The 26956-nt window shown below is 44.3% G+C and overlaps 2 protein-coding genes and 1 long non-coding RNA gene across 3 annotated transcripts; 1 reads left to right on the forward strand and 2 right to left on the reverse strand.

The window, feature by feature from the left end:
• Nucleotides 1-282: 282 nt before the first annotated feature.
• Nucleotides 283-14243, reverse strand: ccnq (cyclin Q). The gene is made up of 5 exons (XM_064921970.1): nt 13844-14243; nt 13418-13601; nt 11167-11299; nt 6185-6403; nt 283-665 (listed from the first exon to the last, which is right to left on the reverse strand). The coding sequence occupies exons 1-5, from the start codon at nt 13998-14000 to the stop codon at nt 576-578; spliced, it is 783 nt and encodes a 260-aa protein (XP_064778042.1). The 5' UTR covers nt 14001-14243; the 3' UTR covers nt 283-575.
• Nucleotides 14244-15609: 1366 nt separating this feature from the next.
• Nucleotides 15610-17438, reverse strand: LOC135503826 (uncharacterized). Its single transcript, XR_010450008.1, has 3 exons — nt 17351-17438; nt 16947-17005; nt 15610-16783 (listed from the first exon to the last, which is right to left on the reverse strand). It is a non-coding gene; the product is annotated as an uncharacterized LOC135503826 (long non-coding RNA).
• Nucleotides 17439-17449: 11 nt separating this feature from the next.
• Nucleotides 17450-24448, forward strand: cfap126 (cilia and flagella associated protein 126). The gene is given in 6 exon segments (XM_064921969.1): nt 17450-17604; nt 17690-17752; nt 17914-17991; nt 18103-18321; nt 23868-23981; nt 23983-24448. Coding segments are annotated over 6 exon segments (897 nt in total). The 5' UTR covers nt 17450-17577; the 3' UTR covers nt 24379-24448.
• The last annotated feature ends 2508 nt before the right edge of the window (nt 24449-26956 follow it).

The following is a 26956-nucleotide window of genomic DNA, read 5'->3' on the forward strand; positions in this document are numbered from 1 at the left end:
GTGATCATCAATAAATACCCCCCTACTGTTGACCAATCACAGACAAGGGAGCATAGATTCAGGCTCCAGACTTCAGCTTGCCTCAAGAAAAATTTGAGTGTGGCGAACATGTCCTCAACTGTTCTGGCCGGGAAGCATGCAGACCCTCTCTCTTCCCAGTACCACTCTTCCCAGTACCACTCTTCAAACCTTATAGTTTATCAATGGTGAGAATCGTTAAACTTCTCGTTAATCATAATAAAAAGAGATAGACGGGGAGAGAAAGAGAGGACAGGAGAGAGCTTCTTATTGTTTCTGTTTTATTTCGATGCAACATCATAGACCATGGGTGTCAAACTCAATATTTGGAGGGCTGTGTGTCTGCTGGTTAATTCCCTTTAATCAGTGTCCAACTAAAACCTGGTCCTCGACAATCTGGTGAGTTCCTCACTAAACCAGTTATGTTTTGACATTTATTATCAAAAAGATGAACAGTTGAAAAACAGTTCAGTTCTTCAGAGTACAGATAGTACACACACACACACACACACACACACACACACACACACACACACACACACACACACACGCCTCCCTCAGGTACATTTGGACTCCATGTCGTAGAGGTGTAGCAGGTCAGAGATGATGGCATCAATGTGTTCCTTAGTGATGTCGTCACACAGCACCTAGAGACACAGAGAGAAGGGCTCAATACACACACACACACCCACAAATACTATCACACACATGCTTACACACACACACGGTTACACATAAGGGCTGTGGCGGTCATTACATGTTGTCAGCCGGTGATTGTCATGAAAATAACTGCCCGTCTTGCGGTAATTGACCGTTAATTAACATAAACATGTTTAGCATCTCCAGGCCTCCACAAGCTGCTGATGTTTTCCTTTGGAACATTTTAAAGGGCCTAATAAATCCACGTAATATAGCCTACACCATTAGTTTATTTATGTCAGCTCTAGAGAAACATGATATGAAGAAAATGTAGTCTATTTCAGAATAGCATACTCTGAGTTGTCCTTATGTTAGGTCCTGACCTGGCTGTGCCATATGGCTGTGGGCTACACCAGGTCATTTAGAAGGCAAGATTTGCTTATGATTCCGTAGCATTATTTTATAGTATGAAGAATACAATTGAACAAAGAAATAAAATTAAGGATATTTTCTCCAAACGATTTCAGAGGGAGTGGGCACATGCAGTTGAGCAGTTACATATATGATATTGAAACTGGTCCTCCTATATGATTAATTTAGAGTTCCTAATGCAACTTTTAGTTGTGATAAACGTTGGGCTATATGTTTAGATGTTTAATATATTCTACGGCTGCATCATGCAACTAATGATGATTTGAAAAAGTTACATGAAAGGCATGAGCTCTGCTGTTTCTTGTGCAGGCTGTACACACTTCATCAGTCTCTCATTCTTAATTTAATATGGTCTTTCTGTAGCCGATGCAAAATGGCTAGCTAGTTAGCGGTGGTGCGCGCTGGTAGAGTTTCAATCGACGACGTCACTCGCTCAGACCTTGAGGTAGTGGTTCCCCTCGCTTTGCAAGGGCCGCAGCTTTTGTGGAGCGATGGGTAACGATGCGAGGGTGACTTGTCTTTGTGCAGAGGGTCCCTGGTACGCGCCCAGGTCGGGGCGAGGGGACGGACTAAAGTTTTACTGTTACATATACAGTGAATTTGGAAAGCATTCAGACCCCTTTCCTTTTTCCACATTTTGTTACGTTACAGCCTTGTTCTAAATTGATTAAATCGTTTTTTTTCTTCATCAATCTACACACACATATGTTTTTAATTTTTGCAAATGTATAAATAAAATAAAAACCTTCAATATCACATTTAGATAAGTATTCAGACCCTTTAACTCAGTACTTTGTTGAAGCACCTTTGGCAGTGATTACAGCCTCAAGTCTTCTTGGGGCTGCAGATCCTCTCAAGCTCTGTCAGGTTGTATGGGGAGCGTTGCTGCACAGCTATTTTCAGGTCTCTCCAGAGATGTTCGATCAAGTTATAGTCCAGGCTCTGGTTGGGCCATGCAAGGACACTGAGACTTGTCCCAAAGCCAGTCCTACGTTGTCTTGGCTGTGTGCTTAAGGTCCTGTATATCTGTCCGGCAGAGTGTTGTTAAGGTCCTGTATATCTGTCCTGCAGAGTGTTGTTAAGGTCCTGTATATCTGTCCTGCAGAGTGTTGTTAAGGTCCTGTATATCTGTCCTGCAGAGTGTTGTTAAGGTCCTGTATATCTGTCCTGCAGAGTGTGTTGTTAAGGTCCTGTAGATCTGTCCGGCAGTGTGTTGTTAAGGTCCTGTATATCTGTCCTGCAGAGTGTTGTTAAGGTCCTGTATATCTGTCCTGCAGAGTGTTGTTAAGGTCCTGTATATCTGTCCTGCAGAGTGTTGTTAAGGTCCTGTATATCTGTCCTGCAGAGTGTTGTTAAGGTCCTGTATATCTGTCCGGCAGAGTGTTGTTAAGGTCCTGTATATCTGTCCGGCAGAGTGTTGTTAAGGTCCTGTATATCTGTCCTGCAGAGTGTTGTTAAGGTCCTGTATATCTGTCCTGCAGAGTGTTGTTAAGGTCCTGTATATCTGTCCTGCAGAGTGTTGTTAAGGTCCAGTATATCTGTCCGGCAGAGTGTGTTGTTAAGGTCCTGTATATCTGTCCGGCAGAGTGTTGTTAAGGTCCTGTATATCTGTCCGGCAGAGTGTTGTTAAGGTCCTGTATATCTGTCCTGCAGAGTGTTGTTAAGGTCCTGTATATCTGTCCGGCAGAGTGTGTTGTTAAGGTCCTGTATATCTGTCCTGCAGAGTGTTGTTAAGGTCCTGTATATCTGTCCTGCAGAGTGTTGTTAAGGTCCTGTATATCTGTCCTGCAGAGTGTTGTTAAGGTCCTGTATATCTGTCCTGCAGAGTGTTGTTAAGGTCCTGTATATCTGTCCTGCAGAGTGTTGTTAAGGTCCTGTATATCTGTCCTGCAGAGTGTTGTTAAGGTCCTGTATATCTGTCCTGCAGAGTGTTGTTAAGGTCCTGTAAATTTGTCCGGCAGAGTGTGTTGTCCTTTGGTCTGACATGCGTGTTCAGAAACATGACCAAGTCAAGATCCAGAGCAGATTAAGACGGCAGGAAGGATCATTATTATAGATCAAGAATCTGCCACCAACCTGTACACTAAACTCATCCTCCTAAAACTTAAAAGCATTTCACAGGACAGCACTCATCCCATTCACTCAAAACTCATCCTCCTAAAACTTGAAAGCATTTCACAGGACAGCACTCATCCCCTTCACTCAAAACTCATCCTCCTAAAACTTGAAAGCATTTTACAGGACAGCACTCATCCCCTTCACTCAAAACTCATCCTCCTAAAACTTGAAAGCATTTCACAGGACAGCACTCATCCCCTTCACTCAAAACTCATCCTCCTAAAACTTGAAAGCATTTCACAGGACAGCACTCATCCCCTTCACTCAAAACTCATCCTCCTAAAACTTGAAAGTATTTTACAGGACAGCACTCATCCCCTTCACTCAAAACTCATCCTCCTAAAACTTGAAAGCATTTTACAGGACAGCACTCATCCCCTTCACTCAAAACTCATCCTCCTAAAACTTGAAAGCATTTCACAGGACAGCACTCATCCCCTTCATTCAAAACTCATCCTCCTAAAACTTGAAAGCATTTCACAGGACAGCACTCATCCCCTTCATTCAAAACTGAGTCGCAGCAGCAGCCAGACAAGGGGAAAGAGACATCTTCATAAGAAAATGAAACCAGAGAGATGTGGGAACTGTTATTCCTACAGCCATTAGGCTGTATAAGAGCGGCCAGCTCTAGGAAGAGTCTTGGTGGTTCCAAACATCTTCCATTTAAGAATGATGGAGGTCACTGTGATCTTGGGGATCTTCAATGCTGCAGAAATGTTTTGGTACCCTTCCCCAGATCTGTGCCTTGACACAATCCTGACTTGGAGCTCTACGGACAATTCCTTCGACCTCAAGGCTTTAGTTTTTTGCTCTGACATGCACTGTCAACTGTGGGACCTCATAGTGAGAGGAGTGTGCCTTTCCAAATCATGTCCAATCAGTTGAATTTACCACATGTGGACCCCAATCAAGTTGTAGAAACATCTCAAGGATGATCAATGGAAACAGGATGCACCTGAGCTCAATATCGAGTCTTGTAGCAAAGGGCCTGAAGGTATCCGTTTTTACTTTTTTTATATATTTGCAAACATTTCTAAAAAATAAATTCACTTTGTCATTATTTTTTAGATTGAGGAAAATGTTTAATTGAATCCATTTTAGAATAAGGCTGTAACGTAACAAAATGTGTAAATAGTGAAGGGGTCTGAATACTTTGAGTGCACTGTAGTTTACTAATATGGAATATTTTTTACTTAGAATGGCCTGCAAAAAAACAATCAGTACAAATTTTTTATTCTGCATTTGACCCCCTTTTTCATGATATCCAATTACGATCTTGTCTCATCGCTGCAAACTCCTCAACGGGCTCGAGAGAGGCGAAGGTCAAGTCATGCGTCCTCCAAAACATGAGCCGCCAAACCGCGCTCCTTAACACCCGCCCTCTTAACCCGGAAGCCAGATGCACCAATGTATCAGAGGAAACACCGTTGAACTGACTGAAGTCAGCCTGCAGGGGCCCGGCCCGCCACAAGGAGTCGCTAGAGCACGATGAGCCAAGTAAAGCCCCCTGGCCAAATGTCAAGCGTCGGCTGGACTGATGTAAAGCTCGACGCGATTGGAGTCTGGAATAGAGAAAACGCGTTTTCTGGATTGATGAATCGCGCTTCACCATCTGGCAGTCCGACGGACAAATGTGGGTTTGTCCCAACGCATAGAGCAAACTGTTTGGCGGAGGAGGAATAACGGACTGGGGCTGTTTTGCATGATTCGGGATAGGCCCCTTAGTTCTAGTGAAAGGAGCATACAATGACATCCTAGATGATTCAATGCTTCCAACTTTGTCGCAACAGTTTGGGGAAGGTACTTCCGTGTTTTAGCATAACGCGAAGTCCATACAGAAATGGTTTGTTGAGATCGGTGTGGAAGAAATTGACTGGCCTGCACAGAGCCCTAACCTCTACCCCATCGAACACCTTTGGTATGAATTGAAAAGCCAACTCGAGCCAGGCCTAATCGCCTGACCTCACTAATGCTCTTGGCTGAATGGAAGCAAGTCCCCGCAGCAATGTTCCAACATCTAGTAGAAAACCTTCACAGAAGAGTTGAGGCTGTTATAGCAGCTGTCTGGTTTAGAATGGGCCATTATCATGCACCTGTCTGGTTTAGAATGGGCCATTATCATGCACCTGTCTGGTTTAGAATGGGCCATTATCATGCACCTGTCTGGTTTAGAATGAGCCATTATCATGCACCTGTCTGGTTTAGAATGGGCCATTATCATGCACCTGTCTGGTTTAGAATGGGCCATTATCATGCACCTGTCTGGTTTAGAATGGGCCATTATCATGCACCTGTCTGGTTTAGAATGGGCCATTATCATGCACCTGTCTGGTTTAGAATGAGCCATTATCATGCACCTGTCTGGTTTAGAATGGGCCATTATCATGCACCTGTCTGGTTTAGAATGGGCCATTATCATGCACCTGTCTGGTTTAGAATGGGCCATTATCATGCACCTGTCTGGTTTAGAATGGGCCATTATCATGCACCTGTCTGGTTTAGAATGGGCCATTATCATGCACCTGTCTGGTTTAGAATGGGCCATTATCATGCACCTGTCTGGTTTAGAATGGGCCATTATCATGCACCTGTCTGGTTTAGAATGGGCCATTATCATGCACCTGTCTGGTTTAGAATGGGCCATTATCATGCACCTGTCTGGTTTAGAATGGGCCATTATCATGCACCTGTCTGGTTTAGAATGGGCCATTATCATGCACCTGTCTGGTTTAGAATGAGCCATTATCATGCACCTGTCTGGTTTAGAATGGGCCATTATCATGCACCTGTCTGGTTTAGAATGGGCCATTATCATGCACCAGTCTATTTAGAATGGGCCATTATCATGCACCTGTCTGAACAGGACTCGTGACCGGCGTTGTGGCAGTAATACGGTAACAGTAACAGCCCTATGCACACACTCCACAACTCTATCACCCCCCCACCTCTCTCTCTCCTTACAACACATCCCCCCTACCTGCCACCACTCTCTCTCTCCGACAGGAACCTCCACCCCGTAGCTGAGTAGTGCCAGGTACAGCGTTGCTATGGCGATGTGTTGGGGGGCGTGGCGCACACACATGGTGCCATGGTAACAGTCTCTAAGCAACGCCCAGGTGGTCTCGGCGACGGGAGTTCTGGACCAGGCGTGACGATTCACTAATGACTTCACCGACAGGAGGTAGTGGAGGAGATACTACACACACACAACCACACACACAACACACAACCACACACAACCACACACACACACACACAAACCACACACACACACACACACACACACAACCACACACACACACAACCACACACACAACCACACACACCCACACACAAACAACCACACACACACACAAACCACACACACACACACACACACACACACACACACACACACACACACACACACAAACAACCACACACACACAAACAACCACACACACACAACCACACACACACACACACAACCACACACACACACACACAACCACACACACACACAACCACAACACACACACAACCACAACACACACACAACCACAACACACACACAACCACACACACACACACAAACCACACACACACACACAACCACACACACACACCCACACACACACCACACACAACCACACACACACCACACACAACCACACACACACACCCAAAACACACACACAACCAAAACACACACACAACCAAAACACACACACAACCAAAACACACACACAACCAAAACACACACACAACCAAAACACACGTTAGAAACACAGACCAGGTATGACTGGACTGTCCACGGGGTTAGAGGGGTCAGGGGTTAGAGGGGTCAGGTGGGACTGCATACCCACATCCATACCCACACATGCAGTCAGAGCCAGCCCTAGCCTTTTGGGGCCCTAAGTCATACAGTCAGAGCCAGCCCTAGCCTTTTGGGGCCCTAAGTCATACAGTCAGAGCCAGCCCTAGCCTTTTGGGGCCCTAAGTCATGCAGTCAGAGCCAGGCCTAGCCTTTTGGGGCCCTAAGTCATGCAGTCAGAGCCAGCCCTAGCCTTTTGGGGCCCTAAGTCATACAGTCAGAGCCAGCCCTAGCCTTTTGGGGCCCTAAGTTAAATTGTGTTGTGCAATTCTACACATTTTGCTGTAGGGTGGAGCCAGGATTTTGCAATTTTATAACAAATTTCATGAATTCTACTCAGACGGTAATTCAACCAAGATCACAAAAGACAGCTGACCTCTAGACTAATTTACCAAATCTAAAAATGTTTTGCTTTCAGTGACTGACACAAATAGTGCTGAGCGCATAGTGCTTTGGAGGTCGGTTCCATTATGAAACAATAATCACAGTTTTACATTACGATTAGAGTTTTTTTAAACAAATGCACTATGCAATATGTGGGTTGAATGTTGTTACAACACAGAACAAAACAATTAAAAGTCCCATGATGGTAGAGACTGGCCATTACTGCTGATCACTTAACTATCATTTATTCACAGTACTTTACTAAATATTTCAGTTGTTGTGTATATTACATTAGTTATATATATTTATATATATATAATATATTACATTAGTTATATAGATTATATGTATATATATATATAATATATTACATTAGTTATATAGATTATATGTATATATATATATAATATATTACATTAGTTTTATTTGAGGACTTTAGGACCTTTCTATCCCTCTCCATCACGCCCTTCTCTCAGAGTATCCTTTCTATCCCTCTCCATCACATGCCCTTCTCTCAGAGTATCCTTTCTATCCCTCTCCATCACACGCCACTTCTCTGAGTATCCTTTCTATCCCTCTCCATCACACGCCCTTCTCTCAGAGTATCCTTTCTATCCCTCTCCATCACGCCCTTCTCTCAGAGTATCCTTTCTATCCCTCTCCATCACGCCCTTCTCTCAGAGTATCCTTTCTATCCCTCTCCATCACGTCCTTCTCTCAGAGTATCCTTTCTATCCCTCTCCATCACGCGTCTTCTCTTCTTCCACACTGTTACATTACAGCCTTATCTACACACAATACCCCATAATTACAAAGTGACAACAGGTTTTTAGAAATGTTTGTAAATGTATTAAAAATAAAAAACAGATACCTTATTTACCTACGTATTCAGACCCTTTACCTTGAGACTCATTGATCTCAGGTGCATCCGGTCTCCATTGATCATCCATGAGATGTTTCTACAAGTTGATTGGGGTCCACCTGTGGTAAATTCAATTGATTGGACATGATTTGAAAGGCACACACCTGTCCATATAAGGTGCCACAGTTGACAGTGCATGTCAGCGCAAAAACCAAGCCACGAGGTTGAAGGAATTGTCTGTAGAGCTCAGTGACCGGATTGTGTCGAGGCACAGATCTGGGGAAGGGTTCCAAAAGGCAGTTGACAGCCCGCTTGGAGTACGCCAAGAGGCACCGAAAGACTCAGACCATGAGAAACAAGATTCTCTGTTCAGATGAAACCAAGATTGAACTCTTTGGCCTGAATGCCAAGCGTCACGTCTGGAGGAAACCTGGCACCATCCCTAAGGTGTTACATGGTGGTGGCAGCATCATGCTGTGGGGATGTTTTTCAGCGGCAGGGACTGGGAAACTAGTCAGGATAGAGGGAGAGATGAACGAAGCAAAGTACAGAGAGATCCTTGATGAAAGCCTGCTCCAGGGCCCTCAGACTGGGGCAAGGTTCACCTTCCAACAGGACAATGCATGAGTAGCTTTGGGACAAGTCTCTGAATGTCCCCGATCTAAAATGAATGTCCCCTGAACCCGATCTAACATCTCTGGAGAGACCTGAAAATAGCTGTGCAGTGACGCTCCCCATCCAACCTGACAGAGCTTGAGAGGATCTGCAGAGAAGAATCGTAGAAACTCCCCAAATACAGGTGTGCCATGTTTGTAGCGTCATACCCAAGAAGACTTGAGGCTGTAATCGCTGTCAAATGTGCTTCAACAAAATACTGCGTTAAAGGGTCTAAAAATCTGTTTTTGCTTTTGTCATTATGAGGTATTGTGATGTCATTATGGGGTATTGTGATGTCATTATGGGGTATTGTGATGTCATTATGGGGTATTGTGTGTAGATTGTTTTTCCCCCTCATTAATCTAATCAACTTTAGAATAAGGCTGTAACAAAACAAAATGTGGAAAAGGTTAAAGGGTCTGAATGCACTGTAAGCAGGCGTGCAATGGAATATGGTCATTGTAGTTAAGTTCCGTGTTTTCTGCACTAATCTATGTAGAATACTGGCCTGTTGAAAACTACAACTCCATACTACATCTGATCTGATTTATCTCTACAGAAACTACATATCGAGCTCACAGAAAGAAATTAACAAAATATAATTCAAATAATTGAACCGAAATCGGTCAATTAGTTGTTTAAAAATAACAGGCATTTCGGTTAAGTTTTCAGCACTTAATAACGAGGAAATGTTGATGCACAACCAAATTTCGAAATTGCACTTTGTGCATTCTACTATTCTAACCATCAACAGGAAGTTGAGACTGAGTTCCTTGTGTATTCTACTATTCTAACCATCAACAGGAAGTTGAGGCTGAGTTCCTTGTTTATTCTACTATTCTAACCATCAACAGGAAGTTGAGGCTGAGTTCCTTGTGTATTCTACTATTCAAACCATCAACAGGAAGTTGAGGCTGAGTTCCTTGTGTATTCTACTATTCTAACCATCAACAGGAAGTTGAGACTGAGTTCCTTGTGTATTCTACTATTCTAACCATCAACAGGAAGTTGAGGCTGAGTTCCTTGGTTTATTCTACTATTCTAACCATCAACAGGAAGTTGAGACTGAGTTCCTTGTGTATTCTACTATTCTAACCATCAACAGGAAGTTGAGGCTGAGTTCCTTGTGTATTCTACTATTCTAACCACCAACAGGAAGTTGAGGCTGAGTTCCTTGTGTATTCTACTATTCTAACCATCAACAGGAAGTTGAGGCTGAGTTCCTTGTGTATTCTACTATTCTAACCATCAACAGGAAGTTGAGGCTGAGTTCCTTGTGTATTCTACTATTCTAACCACAAACAGGAAGTTGAGACTGAGTTCCTTGTGTATTCTACTATTCTAACCATCAACAGGAAGTTGAGACTGAGTTCCTTGTTTATTCTACTATTCTAACCACCAACAGGAAGTTGAGACTGAGTTCCTTGTGTATTCTACTATTCTAACCACCAACAGGAAGTTGAGACTGAGTTCCTTGTGTATTCTACTATTCTAACCATCAACAGGAAGTTGAGACTGAGTTCCTTGTTTATTCTACTATTCTAACCACCAACAGGAAGTTGAGACTGAGTTCCTTGTGTATTCTACTATTCTAACCACCAACAGGAAGTTGAGACTGAGTTCCTTGTGTATTCTACTATTCTAACCATCAACAGGAAGTTGAGGCTGAGTTCCTTTGTTTATTCTACTATTCTAACCATCAACAGGAAGTTGAGGCTGAGTTCCTTGTGTATTCTACTATTCTAACCATCAACAGGAAGTTGAGGCTGAGTTCCTTGTGTATTCTACTATTCTAACTACCAACAGGAAGTTGAGGCTGAGTTCCTTGTGTATTCTACTATTCTAACCATCAACAGGAAGTTGAGGCTGAGTTCCTTGTGTATTCTACTATTCTAACCATCAACAGGAAGTTGAGGCTGAGTTCCTTGTGTATTCTACTATTCTAACCATCAACAGGAAGTTGAGGCTGAGTTCCTTGTGTATTCTACTATTCTAACCATCAACAGGAAGTTGAGACTGAGTTCCTTGTGTATTCTACTATTCTAACCATCAACAGGAAGTTGAGACTGAGTTCCTAAAAAAGTATTACTATTTATGTATTATTTTTGGGGAAGTGAGGAATTGATTTGTTGGCCTACAAAAAGATGGGCCACCAGTTGCCTATCCCTGGATTAGAGGTTAGGAGTCAGGGGTTAGAACAGACCTTGTGTGGGTGCTGGAAGGAGACGTGGAAGTTGAGTTGTCTGAGGACCAGGAGTTCACACTGCACCACACTGTCCCTGAGGTCCCAGAACTCACCGTCACAGTTCAGAGGTTCACTACTACTGTGGAAATACCTGGAGGGAGAGAGAGAGGGGTGGGGAGAGGATGGATAAGGAGAGAGGACAGAGATGGAGGGAGAGAGGGAGATTATAAATCAGGGTTATGTAGAGTAAGAGGAAAAAACTTAAAGTTCATCGGCATATGCATCTTGGGGTGGCATGTAGCCTCGTGGTTCGAGTTGGGCCAGTAACCGAAAGGATTGAAGTTAACCCACCGTTCCTAGGCAGTCAGTTAAAAACACATTCTTATTTACACTGACTTGCCTAGTTAAATAAAGGTTAAATAAAAATGTAATAATTTGCCGTTTCCAGCTACAATAGTCATTTACGACATTAACAATGTCTACACTGTATTGCTGATCAATTTGATATTTTAATGGATACATTTGTTTGCTTATCTTTCAAAACAAGGACATTTCTCAGTAACCCCAAACGCTTGAAAGGTAGTATATATTAGAGGTCGACCGATTAATCGGAATTTAATCGGAATTTGCCAACAAATCTTTACCTTGTCAGCTCAGGGATTCAATCTTGCAACCTTACGGTTAACTAATTATTGTACTTCCGGCGCCGACAGAGATGGCCGCCTCGCTTCGCGTTCCTAGGAAACTATGCAGTTTTTTGTTTTTTTATGCGTTATTTCTTACATTAGTACCTCAGGTCATCTTAGGTTTCATTACATACAGTCGAGAAGAACTACTGAATATAAGATCAGCGTCAACTCACCATCAGTACGACCAAGAATATGTTTTTCGCGACGCGGATCCTGTGTTCTGCCTTACAACTAGTCCAACGCTCTAACCACCTGCCTCACAAGGAGTCTGCCTGTTACGCAAATGCAGTAAGAAGCCAAGGTAAGTTGCTAGCTAGCATTAAACTTATCTTATAAAAAACAATCAATCAATCAAAAAATCATAATCACTAGTTATAACTACACATGGTTGATGATATTACTAGTTTATCTAGCGTGTCCTGCATTGCATATAATCGATGCTGTGCGCATTCGTGAAAAAGGACTGTCGTTGCGCCAACGTGTACCTAACCATAAACATCAATGCCTTTCTTAAAATCAATATACAGAAGTATATATTTTTAAACCTGCATATTTAGCTAAAAGAAATTTCAATATTAACCAGGTGAAATTGTGTCATTTCTCTTGCGTTCATTGCAACAGTTTGGGCCGCCTGGCTCATTGCGAACTAATTTGCCAGAATTGTACATAATTATGACATAACATTGAAGGTTGTGCAATGTAACAGGAATATTTAGACTGATGGATGCCACAGAACGGTTCCGTATTTCACTGAAAGAATAAACGTTTTGTTTTCGAAATGATAGTTTCCGGATTCGACCATATTAATGACCTATTTCTGTGTGTTATTATGTTATAATTAAGTCTAGGATTTGTTAGAGCAGCTTACAACTTCAAGCCTATCAACTCCCGCGTTTAGGCTGGTGTAACCAATGTGAAATGGCTAGCTAGTTAGCGGGGTGCGCAATAATAGCGTTTCAAACGTCACTCGCTCTGAGACTCGGAGTAGTTGTTCCACTTGCTCTGCATGGGTAACGCTGCTTCGAGGGTAGCTGTTGTCGTTGTGTTGCTGGTTCGAGCGAGGAGAGGGATGGAAGCTATACTGTTACACTGGCAATACTAAAGTGCCTATAAGAACATCCAATAGTCAAAGGTATATGAAATACAAATGGTATAGAGAGAAATAGTCCTATAATTCCTATAATAACTACAACCTAAAACTTCTTACCTTGGAATATTGAAGACTAAAAGGAACCACCAGCTTTCATATGTTCTCATGTTCTGAGCAAGGAACTGAAACGTTAGCTTTCTTACATGGCACATATTGCACTTTTACTTTCTTCTCCAACACTTTGTTTTTGCATTATTTAAACCAAATTGAACATGTTTCATTATTTATTTGAGGCTAAATTGATTTTAATTGATGTATTATATTAAGTTAAAATAAGTGCTCATTCAGTATTGTTGTAATTGTCATTATTACAAAAAAATAAAATAAATAAAGATTTGGTCCTCCAATAATCGGTATTGGCGTTGAAAAATCATAATCGGTAGACCTCTAGTGTATGTATGTATATATATATAAAAACAGCAATACCTACCTGTGACACACGTTGATGATGTCACGGGTGCGAAGGTGCTGCTCCTCCACCTTGCCTGCTAGGTAGATGCAGCTCATAGCCACCAGGTAGGGCTCATACACCGTCACACTCACACACTGGAAGAACCGGTGGTACAACACACACGCTGTCGCCACGGGCACCGAACGCATGCCCAGCTTCACACCTAGGGAGAGAGCGAGGTGGGGAGTGTTAAGGGTTAGGGTGGTATAAGCTTCTGCGCCAGCCAAGACTCGACACCTTATTCTACTAATAAAGGCCGTATTTAAAATGATGATATACTCAGATGTGTTAGCACTTGTCTGGAGCAAAATTCTGCACCCACACCACACCGGCCCAGGCTGGGTGAGACTGATCACACATAGTGAATATGGGCTGGGGGGGGGGGGTTCTGTTTCGGTACTGTACCCGTCTCCATGATGAACCGACACACACGGAAGTGGGTTTTAATCTCCCGTGTGGAGTCCGTATCAGTGTCCAAGGCCGGAGCACCCCTCTTCCCCCCCGGTGCACCGTCCAGCCGCGAGGCGGCCTCCATAGAACCGGGTGTAATGAACCTGGCCATCTCTAGAATAGCTAGCTAACGTTAGCTATTAGCTAAACACTACTTTTCCCTGTACAGAATGGAATGTTCACTAACATTAACTATAGTAGTTAACAATAGCCATTAACTAGTTGATCTTGTTTATTTCCAGCTTGTCTGCTACTAATTGGGGCAAATCATAGTCAATTGGAATTATTATCTGGGCTACCAACACGCTGGCTCGTCTCTCACTTCCGCACACAATAATATCAAAGACCGAACTGAAACGCGCTACAATTCTGCAAGCAGCAAAAACGATGACGTCACGTGTGTATGTTAATGAGAAACCTTCAAACTAAAAGCCCAAATTTCTAAATATTGCAATGTGGATAATTCATTCAAAAGATAATGAATTTTACATCAGTGGCCACTTCTACTTTTATTGTGCCAACAAGAAAAGGAAAGGTGAGTCATTTAAGGAAAAAAATCAAAATATGGTTGAGAATTAATTTTTTTACCAATAATGAAAGAATAACACTGGTATGTTGAGAATATTGGGCTGTAGAGATTTTTCTACCGATGTGGTGTAGAATATTCAATAGGGTCTTTACTAACCAAATACGGTTAGTTTTGAAGGGGGACTGTGTCATACTTTCTTTTTTAAACATTTATTTAACGATGCAAGTCAGTTAAGAACAAATTCTTAATTTACAATGACTGTCTACCCCGGCCAAACCCTCCCCTAACCCGGATGACGAGGGGCCCATTGTGCGCCGCCCTATTAGACATACATACCCAGCAGAATTTCCTTCTCCAGCTCCCATAGTCCCCAATGCAATACACTGTAATAGACTGTACATGAAAACATATTGGCTTGTAGAGAGAAAAAAAATTATACTGGCCTCAGCTAAAGTGGGTGGGAAATACTCAGAAGGGTCTCTACTAAGCAAATATGTGTAGTTTTGGAGGGGGATTGTGTCGTACACACCCAGCAGTTTTCTGTCTACAACCCAATGTTTATTCCATGTACAGTCTATTAGTGTATTGTATTGGAGGTTGTAGAGGCAGTGGAGTGAAAAGCCAGCAGCAGGCCATGAGACATAGTCCCCCTCCAAAACAACCATCATTGGTTAGTAGAGACCCTACAACAACTTACCATTTATTTTTTCAAAGAGGATTGCAATGCTGTGAAAAACAGTTGTACAGGGGGGGGGGGGACTCTTATTGTGAAGGGAATAAAATCTGCGATCCTGACAGCAGGGGGGACAATTCCGGTTTCATGTATTTATTCTAACAGGCACGCAGTGATAGACAGAGAAAACAACGACATTACAGAAACACTAGACAAGACAGAACTGATCTGAACAGCCATTCAGTGGTCCTGCTAGTCTGGGTAGAACTGATCTGAACAGCCAATCAGTGGTCCTGCTAGTCTGGGTAGAACTGATCTGAACAGCCAATCAGTGGTCCTGCTAGTCTGGGTAGAACTAATCTGAACAGCCATTCAGTGGTTCTGCTAGTCTGGGTAGAACTGATCTGAACAGCCAATCAGTGGTCCTGCTAGTCTGGGTAGAACTGATCTGAACAGCCAATCAGTGGTCCTGCTAGTCTGGGTAGAACTGATCTGAACAGCCATTCAGTGGTCCTGCTAGTCTGGGTAGAACTGATCTGAACAGCCAATCAGTGGTCCTGCTAGTCTGGGTAGAACTGATCTGAACAGCCAATCAGTGGTCCTGCTAGTCTGGGTAGAACTGATCTGAACAGCCATTCAGTGGTCCTGCTAGTCTGGGTAGAACTGATCTGAATAGCCAATCAGTGGTCCTGCTAGTCTGGGTAGAACAGATCTGAACAGCCATTCAGTGGTCCTGCTAGTCTGGGTAGAACTGATCTGAACAGCCAATCAGTGGTCCTGCTAGTCTGGGTACAATAAGGAGCAGAAGAGAACATGAGCAAAATTGAAAAAACAGACAATAGTCTATGTGAAATACTTAACACCATAAAGAAATAAGACGATGATGAGATTATATTATGTAGTTACCACTTATACCATCCTAAACTGTATATTTCTCAGAAGAATGTGTCTTTGGCCAGCTTCTCCATGAAATCCTGGCAGGGGAGGTTGAAGTTTGTCTTCACAATAAGCATGGCCTTGATGGTAGGAACGGTGAACCTATTTCTTGCTGCTGTCCATATTTCATTCATTTGGGAGAACACTCTCTCGACTGGTGCATTACTTCCAGGTAAGCACATGACAACAGATGCTAATCTAGCCAGGTTAGGGATGTCATTCTCTTTGAAGTGGGTAACCACCGTGCTGCATCTCTGACTAAGCAGTGTCTCAGATGTTTTCCATTCTTCAAGCGATCTCCCCTTTAGGAACTCTTGCAGGCCAGTAACCTCGTCAAACAATGCATCCTCATTGATGGTCACATTGGGGCATTTTCCCTGCAGTGTGCCTGCTGCCTTCTGGATCTCTTCATGCTGAGGTTGCCTTTTTAAAAGGAGACAATGTAAATATTTTAGATTATCTGTGTGCTTTCCCCATGCTTGCAAGTAGTTCACAGCCATAGTGAAGAATGATTGGGATGTTTTGAGAAAGCTCTCTTTAGACATGTCTCCATTGTCCTCCAGCTCTCTCAGAAGTCCTCTGACCAAAACTGGAATGAAGTTGTCATCACGTCTTGCAGTCAATTTTGCCTCAACGTTTCTCAGAATTGCAGCTGACTCCACAGCGCAGTGGTCCTGGCCTTCAAGCATCTTGATCGTGTCACTGAATACGGTCAAGTTTCCATGGACAAAGTCCAGACAAAGTTCAGTCAGTGGATCTTCGAACATTGTTCGCAGGACAGCAGGGAGAAGAAAAGGATTAAGGGCACATACCTTTTCATACTTTGGTTAACAGACTCCCATTGCTTGCCTCATTTTTGTATTTTATCTCAAACATTGTTTGGAATAATAAATTGGCAGGCTCTGTAATCATATCTTTACCTTTCCTCCTCTGTCTCCATCACTCTTCTTCCTATCCAGTCTTCCTCCCCATCCACTCTCTAACAGAAAACATTATGCTAATGTTATCCATGAAAATGTCTAAATATATTTTCACACTACTTAAAATGCCAAACCATTAAAATTGTAATTTACAAATAAATATTCTCATAATTAATTGTGCATGAATTTAATATAATCATTTTCAAAATAGCCCGTCCACTGCATGTTTACATGTGAATGTTTTTTAACCTCGTTACCATGACAGTCGTAGTCTAACTTAGTCGACATAGCGACTGTTAGCTAACATAACCTATTTAAAACCTTATAACGCAGAGCGTCTATCTATATAATACATTGTGACATTATAACATCACTAGCTAGTATCTCAAACGAGTGTAACTTACCTGGCTTGAAAAGACGTTTGTGGTGATGTAGTGGATTCACTTGATACTTGCTTCCGGCCGAGTTTTCCACAGCAGTTTTCTTTCAAACTATCGGGAGCAAGTAGTCAGTAGAAGAAGAGTGAAGCTGCGAGCTGACAACTGACACAGACCGTGTCGACAACTTCCTGCAATGCTCCGCTGTTGCTATGCAACCTGTCAACAACAAACAGAGTCGCTAGCCGCCAGGCATGTCGTCGGGTTACTCGGCTAATCAGGTAAAAAATGACAACATTCATTCGATAAAAAACACATTTTTTGTTATTGTGTAGAGCAGTAAACATGTGCTGTTTTGTGTTTTAGTATGAAAATGCTTTCAACTCGCAGAAACTGCAGAATTGGACCGTACCGAAGCATTTCAAGGAGGTAACTAATTTACAGTACCTAGCTAAAGTTAAGTGTTGTTTGTGAATTGTGCAAGACAAATACGCAAATAGTGTTACTTTCTCTCCATGAGTTGAACTTAGTTGAAATCAACTGTGTGTGTGTGTGTGTGTGTGTGTGTGTGTGTGTGTGTGTGTGTGTAGAGGCCCTCAGCAGCAGAGGGTCACACCATCTTCATCGCCAGTGACCGAGGACATCTCCTACCGGGAGTGAAGGCTAAGGTTAGTGAACAACACACACACATACACACACATACACACATTGAGACCTGAACATGCATGTATATTTATGTGCTTATGGATGTCTGTCTGTGCTTAATTATGTGTGTGTAGCGTGGCAGTGCGTGGCCTGATTTTAAGGGGACATGGGAGCTGCCTGCTCGTCTCCCTCCTGCCTCCATCAACCCCATGGCTCGCTCTGAGGAGGGCAGACAGCGTCTCACACACACATACACACAGTCACACACACACTCCGGACTTGACATCCACACACACAGGGCTGCCAAAACCACCACCACACCAGCCGCAGACGGGCAGACAGAAGAGGTTCAGGTTAGACACATTCTCTCTCCTCACCCCTCTCTTCTCCTTTATGCTGTCCTCTCCTCACTCCTCTCTTCTCCTTTATGCTGTCCTCTCCTCACTCCTCTCTTCTCCTTTATGCTGTCCTCTCCTCACTCCTCTCTTCTCCTTTATGCTGTCCTCTCCTCACCCCTCTCTTCTCCTTTATGCTGTCCTCTCCTCACTCCTCTCTTCTCCTTTATGCTGTCCTCTCCTCACCCCTCTCTTCTCCTTTATGCTGTCCTCTCCTCACTCCTCTCTTCTCCTTTATGCTGTCCTCTCCTCACTCCTCTCTTCTCCTTTATGCTGTCCTCTCCTCACTCCTCTCTTCTCCTTTATGCTGTCCTCTCCTCACTTCTCTCTTCTCCTTTATGCTGTCCTCTCCTCACTCCTCTCTTCTCCTTTATGCTGTCCTCTCCTCACTCCTCTCTTCTCCTTTATGCTGTCCTCTCCTCACTCCTCTCTTCTCCTTTATGCTGTCCTCTCCTCACCCCTCTCTTCTCCTTTATGCTGTCCTCTCCTCACTCCTCTCTTCTCCTTTATGCTGTCCTCTCCTCACTCCTCTCTTCTCCTTTATGCTGTCCTCCCCTCTCCTCACTCCTCTCTTCTCCTTTATGCTGTCCTCTCCTCACTCCTCTCTTCTCCTTTATGCTGTCCTCTCCTCACTCCTCTCTTCTCCTTTATCCTGTCCTCTCCTCACTCCTCTCTTCTCCTTTATGCTGTCCTCTCCTCACTCCTCTCTTCTCCTTTATGCTGTCCTCTCCTCACTCCTCTCTTCTCCTTTATGCTGTCCTCTCCTCACTCCTCTCTTCTCCTTTATGCTGTCCTCTCCTCACTCCTCTCTTCTCCTTTCTGCTGTTCTCTCCTCACTCCTCTCTTCTCCTTTATGCTGTCCTCTCCTCACTCCTCTCTTCTCCTTTATGCTGTCCTCTCCTCACTCCTCTCTTCTCCTTTATGCTGTCCTCTCCTCACTCCTCTCTTCTCCTTTCTGCTGTTCTCTCCTCACTCCTCTCTTCTCCTTTATGCTGTCCTCTCCTCACTCCTCTCTTCTCCTTTATGCTGTCCTCTCCTCACTCCTCTCTTCTCCTTTCTGCTGTTCTCTCCTCACTCCTCTCTTCTCCTTTATGCTGTCCTCTCCTCACTCCTCTCTTCTCCTTTATGCTGTCCTCTCCTCACTCCTCTCTTCTCCTTTATGCTGTCCTCTCCTCACTCCTCTCCTGTCCTTTATGCCCTTCACTCCTCTCCTTTCTTCATGCTCTCCTTTATCCTCTCCTCCTTTATGCTCTTCTCTCCCCTCATCTCCTATCCTCTCTTCTATTTTATGCTCTCCTCTGCTCTCTCCTCCCCCCTCATTTATCCTCTCCTCTCTTCATGCTCTCCTCCTCTCCTCTCCTCTCTCCTCTCCTGTATCCTATCCTCTACTTTTTCCTCTTCGTTATCCTCTCCCCTCCTTTATTTTCTCCCCTCCTTTATGCTCTTCTCTCCTTTATCCTCTCCCCTCCTTTATCTTCTCCTCTCCTTTATCCTCTCCTCTCCTTTATCCTCTCCTTTATCCTCTCCTTTATCCTCTCCACTCCCCTCCTTTATGCTCTTCTCTCCTTTATCCTCTCCACTCCCCTCCTTTATGCTCTTCTCTCCTTTATCCTCTCCACTCCCCTCCTTTATCCTCTCCTCTCCCCTCCTTTATGCTCTTCTCTCCTTTATCCTCTCCACTCCCCTCCTTTATCCTCTCCTCTCCCCTCCTTTATGCTCTTCTCTCCTTTATCCTCTCCACTCCCCTCCTTTATGCTCTTCTCTCCTTTATCCTCTCCCCTCCGCTCCTTTATCCTCTCCCCTCCTTTATCCTCTCCTCTCCTTTATCCTCTCTTCACCCCTCCTCTCCCCTCCTTCATCCTCTCTTCTCCCCTCCTTTATCCTCTCCCCTCCTTTGTCCTCTCCTTTATCCTCTTCTTTATCCTCTCCCCTCCTTTATCCTCTCTTCTCCCCTCCTTTATCCTCTCCTCTCCTTTATCCTCTCCTCTCCTTTATCCTCTCCCCTCCTTTATCCTCTCCTCTCCCCTCCTTTGTCCCCTCCTTTGTCCCCTCCTTTATCCTCTCCCCTCCTTTATCTTCTCCTTTATCCTCTCTTCTCCCCTCCTTTATCCTCTCCTCTCCCCTCCTTTTCCCTCCTTTATCCTCTCCTCTTCTTTATCCTCTCTTCTCACCTCCTTTATCCTCTCCTCTCCCCTCCTTTATCCTCTCCTCTCCCCTCCTTTATCCTCTCCTCTCCCCTCCTTTATCCCCTCCTTTATCCTCTCCTCTCCCCTCCTTTTCCCTCCTTTATCCTCTCCTTTTCTTTATCCTCTCTTCTCACCTCCTTTATCCTCTCCTCTCCCCTCCTTTATCCTCTCCTTTATCCTCTCCTCTCCCCTCCTTTATCCTCTCCTCTCCTCTCCTTTATCCTCTCCTCTCCTTTATCCTCTCTTCACCCCTCCTTTATCCTCTCCTCTCCCTTCCTTTGTCCTCTCCTTTATCCTCTCCCCTCCTTTATCCTCTCTTCTCCCTTCCTTTATCACCTCCTTTCCTTTATCCTCTCCTCTCCCCTCCTTTATGCTCTTCTGTCCTTTATCCTCTCCACTCCTTTATGCTCTTCTCTCCTTTATCCTCTCCTCTCCCCTCCTTTATGCTCTTCTCTCCTTTATCCTCTCCCCTCCTTTATGCTCTTCTCTCCTTTATCCTCTCCTCTCTCCTCCTTTATGCTCTTCTCTTCTTTATCCTCTCCTCTCCCCTCCTTTATGCTCTTCTCTCCTTTATCCTCTCCTCTCCCCTCCTTTATGCTCTTCTCTCCTTTATCCTCTCCACTCCCCTCCTTTATCCTCTTCTCTCCTTTATCCCCTCCACTCCCCTCCTTTATGCTCTTCTCTCCTTTATCCTCTCCACTCCCCTCCTTTATGCTCTTCTCTCCTTTATCCTCTCCCCTCCTTTATGCTCTTCTCTCCTTTATCCTCTCCTCTCCCCTCCTGTATGCCCTTCTCTCCTTTATCCTCTCCTCTCCCCTCCTTTATGCTCTTCTCTCCTTTATCCTCTCCTCTCCCCTCCTTTATGCCCTTCTCTCCTTTATCCTCTCCACTCCTCTCCTTTATGCTCTTCTCTCCTTTATCCTCTCCACTCCCCTCCTTTATGCTCTTCTCTCCTTTATCCTCTCCACTCCCCTCCTTTATGCTCTTCTCTCCTTTATCCTCTCCCCTCCGCTCCTTTATCCTCTCCCCTCCTTTATCCTCTCCACTCCCCTCCTTTAGCCTCTCCTCTCCCCTCCTTTATGCTCTTCTCTCCTTTATCCTCTCCTCTCCCCTCCTTTATGCTCTTCTCTCCTTTATCCTCTCCACTCCCCTCCTTTATGCTCTTCTCTCCTTTATCCTCTCCCCTCCTTTATCCTCTCCTCTCCCCTCCTTTGTCCCCTCCTTTATCTTCTCCTTTATCCTCTCTTCTCCCCTCCTTTATCCTCTCCTCTCCCCTCCTTTTCCCTCCTTTATCCTCTCCTTTTCTTTATCCTCTCTTCTCACCTCCTTTATCCTCTCCTCTCCCCTCCTTTATCCTCTCCTTTATCCTCTCCTCTCCCCTCCTTTATCCTCTCCTTTATCCTCTCCTCTCCTTTATCCTCTCTTCACCCCTCCTTTATCCTCTCCTCTCCCTTCCTTTGTCCTCTCCTTTATCCTCTCCCCTCCTTTATCCTCTCTTCTCCCCTCCTTTATCACCTCCTTTCCTTTATCCTCTCCTCTCCCCTCCTTTATGCTCTTCTCTCCTTTATCCTCTCCACTCCTTTATGCTCTTCTCTCCTTTATCCTCTCCTCTCCCCTCCTTTATGCTCTTCTCTCCTTTATCCTCTCCTCTCCCCTCCTTTATCCTCTCCTCTCCCCTCCTTTATCCTCTCCACTCCCCTCCTTTATCCTCTCCTTTATCCTCTCCTCTCCTTTATCCTCTCTTCACCCCTCCTTTATCCTCTCCTCTCCCTTCCTTTGTCCTCTCCTTTATCCTCTCCCCTCCTTTATCACCTCCTTTCCTTTATCCTCTCCTCTCCCCTCCTTTATGCTCTTCTCTCCTTTATCCTCTCCACTCCTTTATGCTCTTCTCTCCTTTATCCTCTCCTCTCCCCTCCTTTATGCTCTTCTCTCCTTTATCCTCTCCTCTCCCCTCCTTTATGCTCTTCTCTTCTTTATCCTCTCCTCTCCCCTCCTTTATGCTCTTCTCTCCTTTATCCTCTCCTCTCCCCTCCTTTATGCTCTTCTCTCCTTTATCCTCTCCACTCCCCTCCTTTATCCTCTTCTCTCCTTTATCCCCTCCACTCCCCTCCTTTATGCTCTTCTCTCCTTTATCCTCTCCACTCCCCTCCTTTATGCTCTTCTCTCCTTTATCCTCTCCCCTCCTTTATGCTCTTCTCTCCTTTATCCTCTCCTCTCCCCTCCTGTATGCCCTTCTCTCCTTTATCCTCTCCTCTCCCCTCCTTTATGCTCTTCTCTCCTTTATCCTCTCCTCTCCCCTCCTTTATGCTCTTCTCTCCTTTATCCTCTCCACTCCTCTCCTTTATGCTCTTCTCTCCTTTATCCTCTCCACTCCCCTCCTTTATGCTCTTCTCTCCTTTATCCTCTCCTCTCCCCTCCTTTATGCTCTTCTCTCCTTTATCCTCTCCACTCCCCTCCTTTAGCCTCTCCTCTCCCCTCCTTTATGCTCTTCTCTCCTTTATCCTCTCCTCTCCCCTCCTTTATGCTCTTCTCTCCTTTATCCTCTCCACTCCCCTCCTTTATGCTCTTCTCTCCTTTATCCTCTCCACTCCCCTCCTTTATCCTCTCCTCTCCCCTCCTTTATGCTCTTCTCTCCTTTATCCTCTCCCCTCCTTTATGCTCTTCTCTCCCCTCCTTTATGCTCTTCTCTCCTTTATCCTCTCCTCTCCCCTCCTTTATGCTCTTCTCTCCTTTATCCTCTCCCCTCCTTTATGCTCTTCTCTCCTTTATCCTCTCCACTCCCCTCCTTTATGCTCTTCTCTCCTTTATCCTCTCCTCTCCCCTCCTTTATGCTCTTCTCTCCTTTATCCTCTCCACTCCCCTCCTTTATGCTCTTCTCTCCTTTATCCTCTCCACTCCCCTCCTTTATCCTCTCCACTCCCCTCCTTTACGCTCTTCTCTCCTTTATCCTCTCCTCTCCCCTCCTTTATGCTCTTCTCTCCTTTATCCTCTCCCCTCCTTTATGCTCTTCTCTCCTTTATCCTCTCCTCTCCCCTCCTTTATGCTCTTCTCTCCTTTATCCTCTCCCCTCCTTTATGCTCTTCTCTCCTTTATCCTCTCCTCTCCTTTATGTTCTCCTCTCTTCTCTTTTATGCTCCTCTTCTCCTTAATGATCTCCTCTCCTCGTCTCCCCTATCCTCTCCTCCTCTCCCCTATCCTCTCTCCTCCACTCCCCTATCCTCTCCTCCTCTCACCTATCCTCTCCTCCTCTCCCCTATCCTCCTCTTCTTTTTCCTCTCATCTCTTCTTCTCTTTTCATTCTCTTTGTTCAACATACAGACCTGCAATGCCCCAACCTCAGAGAGACCAGTCACAGGAGAAAGACCAGTCACTGGGCAATCAGGTCGTGGGGCGAGACCTTTGACTCAAGCCTCAGAGAGAGAGAGAGCAGTGTCCCACCCTGACACACAGCAAGAGGAGAGAGCATCTACTAGAGGGAACACCTCGGCTGGAGAGAGAGCAGCCACTAGAGGGAACACCTCGGCTGGAGAGAGAGCAGCCACTAGAGGGAACACCTCGGCTGGAGAGAGAGCAGCCACTAGAGGGAACACCTCGGCTGGAGAGAGAGCAGCCACTAGAGGGAACACCTCGGCTGGAGAGAGAGCAGCCACTAGAGGGAACACCTCGGCTGGAGAGAGAGCAGTTAGCCAGGGAGAGAGAGAACCTTCTACAGCTGCCCAAGAGAATCACACACAGGTTGACTAGTAAACATTTCTACCTCCCCATCTCTTTCTCTCTCCATCTTTCTCTCGAGCAGAGTCTCACACCCAGAATATATTTTGTTTCCTGATGTACTGAGTGCTGTTCGTTTACTGATGTACACTAACAGAATCATACAGCATTAAAACTCTGTAAAACCATTTCCTGTGCGTGTGTCAGGGTCGGTTGTGTTGGAGGAAAACAGTGAAATTATTTGGATAGATTTTAATTTTTAATATAAATACAAATTTGGGGTAAGACAGACAGACAGACAAACAGGCAGACGACCCTTGATTTCCCTTGATATAGCCAGTGGCGATTTTAGCATGTAAATCTTGTTGGGGCAAAAAATAAGTGTGATGCATGCCAGCAAAGCCACAACACAACACTAAACATGAATTGCACTATAACAGGCTGACTACACCGCTCGTGTCACATACGCGAGCGTTGCAAAATAAATGTAGACATACATGGTATTTAATTATTGCACCCACACTTCTCACGCGAGCCAACGAGCGTCTGCGTTGCCAAGGGCTAAAATAAAAGTCTGTTCTATTTCTGACGCAGATCACGCTGCAAGTCCTGCCTCTCCCATCACCTCATTGGTTTATAGAAGCAGGTACCCACATGCCATCTCCTCATTGGTTATACCCATGTGGGTGACAGAAAGACGAACGAGGTCAGTGGCGGTAATGCACCTAATTTATGAAAGTTGCCAATCGCAATATAAAGTCAAGAGAAGAAAAGGCCTGGAAGGAAGAGAGACCGAGAAACGATTCGGTTGACCGTTTTATGTGTGGATTCATTGGCGGAGTAGAGGACCTGCATTTCAGGTAAAATAACAACTCAATGTTTATATCCCAGGACAAATTAGTTTGCAACAGCAAGCTAACTAGCTATATTGCCATAAATGTTTAATGCTTTTCAACCTGTCCCCAAATGAATATAATTGGTTCAAAGTTTGTTTTGATATTTTAACCTGTGTAATTGTGATCGCGTTTGGTGTGGGGGGACAAAATGTATTTATGTACGATGGCACACGCGCGCAACCGGTTTGGGTTCCGTGTGACGGTGACAAATTGTACCCACAAACTGTTAGGGCCCACATAAAGCTGTCCCAACAGCAGTCCCAACACCTTACCACTGCTACACCTGGCTATCAGCGGAGCCTTGTCTGGAAGCCAAACATTTCATTCATCCTCATTTACTGCCTTTAAAAAAAACAGCCAAAATGACTGACTTGCTTTAAAAAATGTTGTTTCTACTGATAATTGAGATGTGCAAACTCTGGCATAAGGGGACGACAAGCGGATAAGAGGCAATCCTTAATTTAATTTTTTTTATTTTACCTTTATTTTACTAGGCAAGTCAGTTAAGAACAAATTCTTATTTTCAATGACGGCCTAGGAACAGTGGGTTAACTGCCTGTTCAGGGGCAGAACGACAGATTTGTACCTTGTCAGCTCGGGGATTCGAACTTGCAACCTTTCGGTTACTAGTCCAACGCTCTAACCACTAGGCTACCCTGCCTAGTGGTTAGACATTAATGAGTGAGTTAGGATGGACGTAGTTCCACACTTTTGAAATGTACAGCGAAAGAATTCAGAACATGGACCGTTCTTACAGTGTTCTCCCTGTACACCAAGTCAGAACCGTAGGATAAATAAATGGGGCATATACGCAGACAATGAAAGCTCTTACAATATTCGATGATGACATTTCTCAAAAACAGGTTATAGGCTACATGTGCACAACCAAGTCAGAACAGTAGGCAAAATTAAAGAGGGGAAAATAGACCAAATTATTAGGGTGATATACATGGGTTACTAACAGCTTATTGCACAACATACACTTAGTATTACTTTCTTAGCGACAGTATACATATCTCCCTGGCATATTACATCATTTATGCAGCAGCATACAGTACATTTTTGGACTCACCTTGTTATGCATATCAGCATCATCACAACATATCACACATTAATACATCAAACACTCCACTTGTACACAATGTAGAACAATAGCATAAAAGTAGGAGAAGTTCCTAGTATAACATCTAAAATAAAGTAGTAGAGGCATGCTAGTAGTAGAGACATGCTAGTAGCAGAGACATGCTAGTAGTAGAGACATGCTAGTAGAGACATGCTAGTAGTAGAGACATGCTAGTCGCAGAGACATGCTAGTAGTAGAGACATGCTAGTAGTAGAGACATGCTAGTAGTAGAGACATGCTAGCAGAGACATGCTAGTAGCAGAGACATGCTAGTAGTAGAGACATGCTAGTAGCAGAGACATGCTAGTAGTAGAGACATGCTAGTAGAGACATGTTAGTAGAGACATGTTAGTAGAGACATGCTAGTAGTAGAGACATGCTAGTCGCAGAGACATGCTTGCAGAGACATGCTAGTAGAGACATGCTAGTAGTAGAGACATGCTAGTAGTAGAGACATGCTAGTCGCAGAGACATGCTAGTCGCAGAGACATGCTAGTAGAGACATGCTAGTAGTAGAGACATGCTAGTCGCAGAGACATGCTAGTCGCAGAGACATGCTAGTAGCAGATACATGCTAGTAGCAGAGACATGCTAGTAGCAGAGACATGCTAGTAGTAGAGACATGCTAGTAGAGACATGCTAGTAGCAGAGACATGCTAGTAGCAGAGACATGCTAG

This window comes from Oncorhynchus masou, chromosome 18 (genome assembly GCF_036934945.1).
Source record: "Oncorhynchus masou masou isolate Uvic2021 chromosome 18, UVic_Omas_1.1, whole genome shotgun sequence".
Classification (NCBI taxonomy): Eukaryota; Metazoa; Chordata; class Actinopteri; order Salmoniformes; family Salmonidae; genus Oncorhynchus; species Oncorhynchus masou.

Bases quoted from the DNA above. Each gene is read 5' to 3' on its own strand.
- ccnq (XM_064921970.1), bottom strand. From the start codon at position 14,000: ATGGCCAGGTTCATTACACCCGGTTCTATGGAGGCCGCCTCGCGGCTG. The intron at 13,602-13,843 runs GTACAGTACCGA...CTCTCTCCCTAG, and splicing joins TCGGTTCATCATGGAGACGG to GTGTGAAGCTGGGCATGCGT. The intron at 11,300-13,417 runs GTAGGTATTGCT...CTCTCCCTCCAG, and splicing joins ATCATCAACGTGTGTCACAG to GTATTTCCACAGTAGTAGTG.